General features: G+C 42.5%; 1 protein-coding gene across 3 annotated transcripts in view; it reads left to right on the top strand.

Annotated features, from left to right (window-relative positions):
• Positions 1-11,778: 11,778 nt before the first annotated feature.
• Positions 11,779-12,179, top strand: part of LOC140492271 (drebrin-like) — a 211,273-nt gene continuing 210,872 nt past the window's right edge. Inside the window, exon 1 of one of the 3 annotated variants that reach the window (XM_072591214.1) lies at positions 11,779-12,024. In XM_072591214.1, the coding sequence (XP_072447315.1) occupies positions 11,942-12,024 (83 nt within the window). In that variant the 5' untranslated portion in view covers positions 11,779-11,941. The remainder of the gene's footprint in view (positions 12,025-12,179) is intronic. The other 2 variants (XM_072591213.1, XM_072591215.1) reach the window with 2 other exon arrangements.

Genomic DNA, 12,179 nt, shown 5'->3' with positions numbered 1-12,179 from the left:
TCGGGAGTGTTATTAAACAAAGAGACCTTAGAGTGCAGGTTCATAGCTCCTTGAAAGTGGAGTAACAGGTTGATAGGATAGTGAAGAAAGTGTTTGGTATGCTTTCCTTTATTGGTCAGAGTATTGAGTACAGGGGTTGGGAGGTCATGTTGAGGCTGTACAGGACATTGGTTAGGCCACTGTTGGAATATCGCATGCAATTCTGGTCTCCTTCCTATCGGAAAGATGTCAAACTTGAAAGGGTTCAGAAAAGATTTACAAGGATGTTGCCAGATTTAGAGGATCTGAGCTACAGGGAGAGGCTTAACATGCTAGGGCTGCTTTCCCTGGAGTGTCGTAGGCTGAGGGGTAACCTTATAGAGGTTTACAAAATTATGAGGGGCATGGATAGGATAAATAAACAAAGCCTTTTCCCTGGGGTCAGGGAGTCCAGAACTAGAGGGCATAGGTTTAGGGTGAGAGAGGAAGGATATAAAAGAGACGTAAGGGGCAACTTTTTCACGCAGGGGGTGGTATGTGTATGGAATGAGCTGCCAGAGGATGTGGTGGAGGCTGGTACAATTGCAAAATTTAAGAGGCATTTGGATGGGTATATGAATAGGAAGGGTTTGGGGGGATATGGGCTAGGTGCTGGCAGGTGGGACTAGATTGAGTTGGGATATCTGGTCGGCATGGAGGGGTTGGACCGAAGGGTCTGTTTCCATGCTGTACACCTCTATGACTCTATGAGAGTGTCAAAAATAGGTGTTGAAAAATGTATTCCACATGATCCTTAAAAAGTATTTTGATGCATGATTAGGATATGCTCTAATACTGAATAAAGATTCATGAACCTTGTGTCTTTCACTGTGTCTCACACCTGCACACACACACCATGGGTGTGGGAGGAAAAATAAGCACTACCTCAGTTAGGCGGTAAAAAAAAAATGGGAGTATCAGTGATTCTGTTCACTCTGAGAGCTGGCTCTGAGGGAGTTGGATCAGTGTCAAGGACACTCCATGTGTAAGTAAAGAGAGACTTGGTGACGGGATACCAGCCTCTGTAGAGTTATTTCTGTGTGGCTACTGAAATACAAACAGAAAATACTCAGCAGGTCTGGCAACATCTGTGCTATTGGAAATAAAAATAATGTTACAGGGCAATTACTCAGTTTCCCTGCTAACACTGTTTCTCTCAGAGGCTGCCAAACCTATTGCATTTTCTCAACAAAAACAGAAGTCGCTGGGAAAACTCAGCAGGTCTGGCAGTGTCTGTGAAGAGAAATCAAATATAACATTTTGGGTCCAGTGACCCTTTCTCCATTCTGAGGAAGGGTCACTCCATCTGAAATGTTAATTTGATTTCTGTTCACAGATGCTACAAGAGCTGCTGAGTTTTTACAGCAACTTCTGTTTTTGTTTCTGATTCACAGCATCCTCATTTCTTTCAGCTTTTTCTACCTCATTTTCTGCTCATTTCAAGTTTCCAGCATTTGCAATATTTTGCTTTTGTACTGAGACTACTAATTGGCACAGATGAGGAAGGTTCAAATTTTGATTTGGAATCTGCGCCTGATTAGCAGATTTTTGCCAGGGTGACATTAAGGGCATTGAACTGGCTTCACTATCTTGAAACAAGATGACCAAATCAACCAGGCTTTACATTTCAATCACTATTCATCAGATTCTGCCTACACAAAACACAATCAGCAACAAAAGGAAAATAAAAGTCTTTCAGAGTTTACACAGTACAGGCATATGTCAAAAAGATAAGAATTCTGTTAAGAAGAAAACAAAGTTATGTCATGACAAACTGGGCAAATGGCAGGCAAGTGATACAACTGAGTGGCTTGCTCAGCCATTTCAATCATATTGCTGTGGACCTGGAGTCTACCTGGGAGATTTGGTGCCAACGTTTTCTTTCCTTGCTGCGAGAGCCCATCTGATCTAATGTGATTTCAGGAAGATCACTTGGTACTCTAGCAAGAAGAGATTACTTATCTCAGCCTTCTCCAGATGACCTAGCATCACAGATGCGAGTCCTCACCCAATTTGATTCACTTCACATGATATCAAGAAACTGCAGTGGTCGTGGGCTCTGAAATATTTCCGGCAGTGGTACTGAAAGCCTGTGCTCTAGAACTTGCTGTGGTCCTAACCTGGCTGTTTGAGGACAGCTACAAATTTGACATCTATCCAACAATGAAGAAAATCTCCCAAGTATATTCTGTACAGAAAAAGCAGGATAAATCCAATGCAACCAATTAGCACCCCATCAGTTTATTTCGATCATCAGTAAGTTTATGGAAGTTGTCATCAAGAGTGCTATAAAGGAACACCTGTTCAGCAATAATATGTTCAATGACGCCCAGTTTGGGTTCCACCAAAGCAACTCAGCTCCTGACCTCATTACAGCCTTGGTTCAAATACGGGCAAAAGAGCTAAATTCCAGGGGTGACATCACGGCTATATTCAATCGAGTGTGGCACCAAGAAGCCCTAGCAAAACTGGAGTCAGTGGGAATCAGGGAGCAGACTCTTAGCTGGCTAGAGTCATACCTGACTCAAAGGAAGATGGTTGTGGTTGTTGGAGGTCGGTCATCTCAGCTCCGGACATCTCTGCAGGAGTTCCTTAGGAGTGTCCTCAGCCTAACCATTTAAAGCTTTACTTGCACCACAAGATCAGAAGGGTAGATGTTTACCAATCATGGACAATGTTCAGCATCATTCACAACTCCTCAGATACTAAAGCAGTCCATATCCAAATGTAGCGAAAACTTGGACAATATGTAGTTGTCGGCTGACAAATGGAAAGTAATAATCACACCATGCAAATGCTGGGCAATGAGCTTCTCTGACAAAAGAGAATTTTACCATTGTGCCTTGATTTTCAATGTCATTACCATCACTGAGTCCCACACTATCAACATCCTGGGGTGGGGGGGGGGGGGGCGGGGGGGGGGGGGGGGGCTACCATTGACCAGAAGCTGAACTGGAGACACATAAATACAGTGGCCGTAAGAGCAGATCACAAGCTGGAATACTGCAGCGAGCAACTCACCTCCTGACTCCCCAAAGCTCATCCACCATCTACAAGGCATAAGGATTGTGATGGAATTCTCCCTACTTGTATGGATGCGTGCAGCTCCAACAACGGTCAAGAAGCTTGACACTATCCAGGACAAAGCAGCCCACTTAATTGGCACCGCATCCACAAACATTCACTCCCTCCATTGATGACGCACAGTAATGTAATGTGAACCACCTACAAGATGCACTGCAGAAATTCACCAAGGCTTCTTAAACAATATCTTCCAAACGAACATGCACTTCCACCAAGAAGGACAAAGGCAGCAGGTATGTGAAAATGCCATCATATGGAAACTTCCCTCCAAGCCACTCACTGTCCTGACTTAGAGATATATCTGTGTTCCACCGGCGTCATTGGGTCAAAATCTTGGAATTCCCTCCCTAAGGACATTGAGGATCTACCCACAGCAGGTGGACTGCAACAGTTCAAGAAGGCAGCTGACCACCACCTTCTCAAGAACAATTAGGGCTGAGTAATAAGTGTTGGCATAGCTAGCAATGCCTACATTCTGTGAATGAATTTTAAAACACTCCTCCTTTCTGTGCTTCCCCTAATCCCCTGATTCCCAGAGAAATCTAACATCTATCTCACTCAGCCTTAAATATATTCAATGCTGGTACATGCCCACTCTGGGGTGGAGAATTCCAAAGATTCACAAACTTCTGAGTAAAGAAGTTTCTCCTCAAACCCATAAGACCTTAAGAAATAGTAGAAGATGTCCATTCCATCTTTCAATGGGATCATGGCTGATCTGAGAATCCTCAACTGCACTTTCTGCCTTTTCCCCATAATCCTTGATTCCTTTACTGATTAAAAATCTGTTTCTCCCAGCGCTGAGTATACTTAATGGCACAGCCTCAACAGCCCTCTACAGTAAAAAATTCAGTACTTTCTGGGAGAAGAATCTCCTTCTTATCAGAGTCTTAAATGGGTGACCCCTTATTCTGAGATGATGCCCTTAGGCCCTGGACTCTCCCACAAGGAGAAATAGCCTCTACACATCGACCCTGGCAATCCCATAAGAATTTTGTTTGTTTCAATAAGGTTTCCTCTCATTCTTCTAAACTTCAATGAGGATAAGCCCCAGTCTCTACTCAACCTCTTGCCAGAAGAGAGTCCCTCCATAGGGGATGTATCTGGTAACATCAGAGGAAATAGAAGAAGAGTTAATGTTTCAGGTCAATACTTTTCCATGAGCACCGTGAAATGTTTGAAATGTAATTGGTTTATTGTAAGTGAAAAGGGGGTGGAGAGGGTAAAATCTAGAAAGTGTGTCTTTTATCTTGTGCTTTATTAATAACTTTAGACTGAAATGAAAAGGTGCCATTTGAAATCAGTGTTACAAAGTATATACCATGACACCCAAGCATTGGGTAAACAACTGTTTGAACAAGCAAGAATTGAAGTTTGAGTTGCAGATGATTTAGAGTTGAGGGGGCATACACATGCTGCTTTTGCTGCCAGCTGATTGGTTTATGGATGAGTGACCAATTATTGATGACAGGTACCTTTTGCCTGCCAAAAACTGTGTGATTGGTGCAAAAATAGCTGAACAGCTTGGAGCTGGCAACAAGTTACAGAGAGAGAGAGAGACAGGTCGGTTCAGTTCTTCCCCAGCTCAGGAGGGTTCTCCTTGTTCTCTACAGTCAAAATTGGCTGTAAACCTAACTAAAACTAATCAATCTTTCCTGCCATGGTTGTTGTAAGCTGTGATTTTTAACTGATAAGATTTTTTATAATGGATCCCAGCTGCTGATGTCTCTTACCCATCATTGGAAACATCTGGGAAAGACAACTGAAGCAGCATGCTGGTGAGCAGAAGAATCATAAAGGTCATCTCAGCCACAGACCCTGGGACCAGAGACTATTGAACTATCTTTGCAGTTTTTTTTCCTTGCCCAATAACCAAGTGTTCCTGTCTTTCTGGCTGTGTGTAAGAGGACATTTACAAGGGGATTAGAGTTTTAATTAATAGTATTACAACCCATTGGTATATAACTCTTTACGTGTAGTTTGAGTCTAATTATTTATAATAAGTGGCAATTCTTGTCAGTATAGAAATTTTGCTTGTATTTCTATGAACTTGGGTCTGAAAATCAGATAAATTGGATAAATTTGTGTGCTTTTAAAAATCTTTTGTGACATCTCTGGCAATAGAGGGGCTTGATTTCCAGCACACTGTCTAGTGAGTCATAATGGACGGAATGGAAAAGGGGAAGGTCTGTTATAGGATAGAAGATAGGAGAGATTATATTGCAAAATGGTTCAGGGTGGAAAACCAAAGGAAGTGTTAGTGGGATCGATTAAAAAAAAACAAAAGAGGCATCTAAAGAAGGTGCAAATGGCCAAATCATGGAAAGTTGCAGTCTGAAAACAAAAAGAAAGTCAAAATCAAGAAAGGAAAATCTGCAAATGCTGCAAAGAAAAGGAAGCAAAATGGGATGACGCATGTTGAAAACTGGAATTATTGAGTTTTCCGTCATTTTCTGTTTTATCATATCCATTTTTAAAAAGAAACCAGAGAAACCCCTGCTTTTAATCGAGTGAAAATATTGAACATATTAAAGCATGTGCTCCACCCATCCCTTCTGGGATTTCTGGTAGATAATCCCACAGCACAATTTGAATAAGACAGAATTCTTCTGATATCCTGGATGATTTTCATTCCTCAGGAAACATTATTATTAAAACACATTACCTAGGAATTCATCTCATCGTTCTTTATGGAATTTATGGGCAAAAGTGTTGTTGCATTTGCATGCCAGCAATAATGACTACACTGCAAAGTAATTAGGTGTATCTGAAAGGATTTGGGACACCTCTAGAGATGTGATAAGGTGCTATGACATAAGTACTAATCAGCATCAATTAGTGGTAGATATTGTTACTGAAAAGATCCTCAGGGATTCACCAAATCAGCCACTATAACATCAGCAGAAACCACAAAAGAAACTTAACCAGTAAGGACAGGTGGGTAAGATGATTAAAAACAAAATGTAGACTCTAACAGAACATCACAGTACCTCCTGTGTGTCCACTTGCTAATTTGGTGCAGGTGGTTTAGGGGCAAGAGGTAGCAGGTCACTCACAGGAGGTATGTAAATCGGGAAGGGAACGTATATGCCTCTATTTTAATTATATTTTTAGGTGGCAGGTAAACAAAGGCAGGAAAGGCTGAATCCATGATATAATTGCCTCTGTTGCACAGTTATGGAATCATAGAATCCCTACAGTGTGGAAAGAAGCCATTCAGCCCATTGAGTCTACACCAACCTTCCAGATAGCATTCCATCCAGACCCCCATTCTATCCCTCTAACTCTGTACTTACCATGACTAATCCATCTAACTGGCACATCCCTGAACACTATGGGCAATTTGGTATGGCCAATTAACCTAACCTGCACATCTTTGGATGGTGGGAAGAAACCTGAGCACCTGGAGGAAACCTGCGTGGACACGGGAAGAACATGCAAACTCCACACAGACAGTTCCTGAAGTTGGAATCGAAACTTGGCCCCTCACACTGTGAGGCAGCAGTGCTGACTATTGAGCCACAGTGTCACCCAATGTATAGGCCAAGAAGAGTTGCAATGTTTCCCCAGGTCCAACAATCTTACGTGCATCAAACTGACTCCTTCCATCAATTATCTGCAGTCATTGTTTTTACCTCCTTCCATCAATTTGGCTCCTCTCCACCAACCCCCCCAATTCCACAATATTAAATTCAACCCCCTAAAGTATCTGGTTTATCTTCCTCAATAATATCCAACTTACTATCTATTGCAATTGCTGAGGCTGCTTTCCTATTCAATAGGCTGCTTGACTATCTGATAAACACCCAGAACTTACTGGAGGAACTCAACAAGCGTGATAGCATCTGTGGAGAGAAAACAGAGGGAGAAGGGACAGTCCAGTGTCCCTTCTTAAAATGACTTAGTTGTTGACTGGAAAAACCTGGTAAAACATTTTAGATACACCGTGCTGTTAAATTCAGCACAACATGCAGTAAAACTTTTTGCATTTCCAAAAACTGAAAAGTTCTTCCCATTTCTACCTTTGTGTGTTCTGGAGTAAATATTGATATTCGTGTTTATGTGTTATCAGTGGTTTCTGCCAATCAACAGCTGAAATTAATTTGGAGAACTCCAAGGAAATTCCTAAGGAGTGTCTCTTTAAATATGATTACAGATTCCCCAGGTAAATGTATTTCAGAAATAACAGGAGAGAAGATCGGAATTATCTTTCCAAATTCAATTCGAAAATGAGGTCTAATGCAAACAGGTTATGGAAAAGACACAGAGGATTTTAATTGTCCAGCAACTAAACAGATGTGAGGTGGGAAGAATTATTTTAGGAGCAGGAAGAATGTGGATTGCATTAGGCTTTAGCAGGTGTTAGGTCATGGTGATGTGTAAAACATTGGTCATGATTAAGCCATGCCAATCCTATACACAACTCCTTTAATTTTGAATGCTAGAACTTACCTTTGGAGACCCAGAAAATTTACAGAAGTACAAATTTTCCTGCATTCCTTTATTGTGTTACGGTAGCTTCTAACGTGACATGCAGTGGACAGTGATGTTTGAGAAAATATCCCTGGTTCCTCCAAATCTCACCTTCTGAAATATCATTAAACAAGAAATACCTACCTCATGTGGAATGATACTATCTCTATATAATTACCTCACATGTAAATAGATCAAACTATCAGTTTTAATCTGAACATAACAATCTGACACTATGAAATGTCCCAAAGTATAGTGTTTATTGGAAGTGAATTTTGGTGTCTGGATGAATTCATATGGCCCACCAATCAGGACTTTGAGAAGTTGTAGAGTGGTTGTTTCTGCACCCTTACTTGTTAGCCACCAGTTGCAGGGGGATTTCAAAGGGGTGAGAGGAGCGACAGGACTCTGGGCAAGTTCAAGGTTTAACTTGTGGAACTGTTGGTGGTGCTGGTCATCCAAAAGTCCCAGTTGGATACACCTCATGGAATAGTCATTCTGTTTTCTTGTCTTTTCATAGAACATAGAACATTATAGTGCAGTATAGGCCCTTTGGCCCTCAATGTTGTACCGACCTGTGGAACCAATCTAAAGCACATCTAACCTACACTATTCCATTTTCATCCATATGATTATCCAATTACCATTTAAATGCCCTTAAAGTTGATGAGTCTACTACTGTTGCAGGCAGGATGTTCTACATTCCTACTACTCTCTGAGTAAAGAAACTACTCTGACATCTGTCCTATATCTGCCACCCCTCAATTTAAAGCTGTGTCCCCTCGTGCTAGCCATCACTATCCTCTCTCACTGTCCACCCTATCTAACCCTCTGATCAACTTGTATGTTTCTATTAAGTCACCTCTGATCCTTCTTTTCTCTAACGAACCTCAACCTTTCCTCATAAGACCTTTTCTCCATGCCAGGCAACATCCTGCTATATCTCCTCTGCACCCTTTCCAATGCTTCCACATCCTTCCTATAATGTGGTGACCAGAACTGTATGCAATACTCCAGGTGTGTTCACACCAGAGTTTTGTGCAGCTGTAACTTGACCTCATGGTTCCAAAACTCAATCCCTCTACCAATAAAAGCTAACATTCCATATGCCTTTTTAACAACCCTATCAACCTGGAATCAGGGATCCTTCAGGATCTATACACATGGACACTGAGGTCTCTCTGCTCATCTACACTACCAAGAATCTTACCATTAGCCCAGTGCTCTGTATTCCTGTTGCTCCTTCTAAAGTGAATCACACTTTTCCACATTAAACTCCATTTGCCACCTCTCATCCCAGCTCTGCAGCTTATCTATGTCCCTCTATAGCCTGCAACAGCCTTCTGCACTGTCCACAACTCCACTGACCTTAATATCATCTGCAAATTTACTAATCCATCCTTCTATGCCCTCAACTAGGCTATTTATAAAAATGACAAACAGCAGTGAACACAAAATAGATCCTTGAGGTACATCACTAGTAACTGAACTCCAGGATAAACATTTCCCATCAATCATCCTCTGTCTTCTTACAACTGGCCAATTTCTGATCCAAACTGCTAAATCACCTTCAATCCCATGCCTCCATATTTTCTGCAATTGCCTACCATGGGGAAACTTATCAAACACTTTACTGAAATCCATATGCACTACATCAACCCCTTTACCCTGTTTGGTCACCTTCTCAAAGAACTCAATAAGGTTTGTGAGGCACGACCTACCCTTCACAAAACTGTGTTGATTATCCCTAATCAAATTATTCCTTTCTAGATGATTATAAATCCTATCTCTTATAATCTGTTCCAACACTTTACCCACAACCGAAGTAGGCTCATTGGTCTATAATTACCAGGGTTGTCTCTACTCCCCTTCTTGAACAAGGGGACATTTGCTATCCTCCAGTCTTCTGGCACTATTCCTGTAGACAATGATGATATAAAGATCAAAGCCAAAGGCACTGCAATCTCCTCCCTGACCTCCCAGAGAATAAATCCTACTTGGCCCAGGGACCTCCTCTATTTTCACACTTTCCAGAATTGTTAATACCTCCTCCTTGTGAACCTCAATCTCATCTCTTCTAATAGCTTGTATCTCAGTATTCTCCTCGACAACATTGTTTTATTTGTCCTGTTTGGATACTGACAAATAATATTCAGTTAGCACCTCTCCTCTCTCCTCAGACTCCATGCACAAATTCCCACTACTATCCTTGATTCGCCCTAATCTTACTCTAGTCATTTCTTTTATTCCTGACATACCTATAGAAAGATTTGGGGTTTTCCTTGATCATTTCTGCCAAAGACTTCTCATGTCCCCTCCTGGCTCATCCTAGCTCTCTCTTTAGGTCCTTCCTGGCTAACTTGTAACTCTCAAGCACCCTAACTGAGCTCAATGTCTCATTTTTACATTAGCCTCCTTTTTTTCCTTTTGACAAGAGATTCAACTTGCTCGACCACTTCCTCCCAGCCTGACAGGTACATACTTATCAAGGACATGCAGTAGCTGTTCCAGGAACAAGCTCCACTTTTCAATTGTGCCCATCTCCTGCAGTTTCTTTCCCCATCCAATGCATCCTAAATCTTGCCTGATCACATAATTGCCTTTCCCCAGCAATAACTCTTGCCCTGCAGTATAGACCTATTCCTTTCCATCGCTAAAATAAACATAACCGATTTGTGGTCACTATCACAAAGTGCTCACCTACCTCCAAATCTAACACCTCGCTGGGTTCATTACCCAGTACCAAATCCAATGTGGCCTCGCCTCTTAGCTTGTGTGCATATTGTGTGCATAAACCCTCCTGCACACATTGGACAAAAACTGACCCATCTAAAGTACTTGAACTATAGCATTTCCAGTTCAATATTTGGAAACTTAAGGTCCCCCATAAAAACTACCCTGTTACTTTCACTCCTATCCAGAATCATCTTTGCAATCTTTTCCTCATATTTCTGGAACTTTTCAGGGGCTTATAGAAAATTCCTGTAACCATGTCCATGTCAAAGACTCTGGTAAAGGATCATGTGGTGTCTGCTGGTACATTTCAGGCCTTCCTTCACCGTGAATACTTCAGAGTTTGGAGAATATTGTAGATGAGGTTATCAATATTTAATTCATTAAGTTACTCTTTCACTTTACTAGTTGGTTATTGGTTTTACTAGTTCTGCACCAGTAAAGTGGAGGCCCTTTTATTGGATGTTGAGTTGACCATGTTGTGGCCACTTAGCATGCTTTATGGGTTACCTGAAGCAGATGTTCTATTGTAGTTAAATTATCATTTTAATCTTGTTACATAGCAGGCCATCCACAAAAAGCACAAATGCAATACCTTATTCCATTCGCTAAAAAAAACTCAGACCACCGATTGTAACGGCAGTCATAATAATGTTTGGAGCGTTAGATCATAAGTTCCATAACTGAGAATATTTGGATTGTTTTATTCAGTGTGAAGTTGGGAAAAGGCAGATGTGGGTGACTGGCTACTAGAATCTACGTGTTACTTAGTGAAATCTTTTGTTCATGTTTCTGTGCAGAATACGCTAGCAGATATTCAATCTGAGCACAATGTAGAAGGTTTTAGCTGTTTCCGTTGTGGGGAAAGTCTGGTACTCAGATCTAATTCGATGGAAAAGGGGATCTTTGTCAAATTTCAAAATGAAACAATGTAGTTATAAGCAGTGCTAGAAGAATGCGTGTTCAGTTCCAAAACGGACACAGAAACTGGGGACAGGTACAATGATCTAACGTACCGTGCGAGAAGGCTTTTGTTCAGTTTTAGAGAGGGCAGGTTCCCAGGCCAGCTGTCGTCTTTGTCCTGCTCAGGGTACCTCTTACAGAGCACCAGCACTTCTTGCAGTAAAGGCAGGGACAAACGCAATGTGCGAAGCCTTTGTTTAATTTCAGGCAGCAATGGAGCGGGTGGATACCCACGATGCAGAATCACAGATGTTCTTTTCTGATGGCCTACTGTCTCTATGCAATATGTGACACCCTTCAGTCAGCCCGAGTGCAGGAAATGTAGCAGTTCCACAGTGTCAGGGAAAGCGAACTTTTTGTTTGGCTTCCTAGTGGTGCAGAAGCAGCAGAGGTTCAGAGCCTGCCCAGTGGTGCTGAGACGGCAGTTCAAGGGGAAGGGGGACAGCTGACAGGTCAGTGATAGCAGGGGGCGAGTTGGCCGAAGGGGGAACAGCCTGGAGCGGTGTGGTGCCGGCCCTGGGAGTCCGTGCAGGAAAGGAGGAGCCTTTGTTGAGTTTTGTGTGGAGGGCGGATACTAGGACCCGGCGCAGTGCAGGAGGAGTCTTTGTTGAGTTTCCAGAGAGAGAGAGAGACAGAGAGAGGGAGAGAGAGCTCAGTGGGAGCAGCGAGCATGGCGCTGAACCTCAGCATCCACAGGCTCGCCTTACTCACTGCCTATGAGGATGTCATCAACGAGAAGACCTCCACCGACTGGTAAGGGGTGAGGGGCTGGGGGAGAGGGTTCAGGGGCAAGGTGCAGGCGGTAAATCACAGCAGCAGCTGCTTTGGGGGGGGGGGGGGTGGTGGAGATGCAGCAGCAGCAGCAGCACTGAGCTGCAGGCGGACAATAGCACAGAGCCGGCTGGAGG

The sequence above is a fragment of the Chiloscyllium punctatum genome, chromosome 20, assembly GCF_047496795.1.
Source record: "Chiloscyllium punctatum isolate Juve2018m chromosome 20, sChiPun1.3, whole genome shotgun sequence".
NCBI classification, from domain to species: domain Eukaryota; kingdom Metazoa; phylum Chordata; class Chondrichthyes; order Orectolobiformes; family Hemiscylliidae; genus Chiloscyllium; species Chiloscyllium punctatum.
Note: the sequence above shows the minus strand (reverse complement) of the source record. Positions and strands in the feature narration are given on the sequence as shown.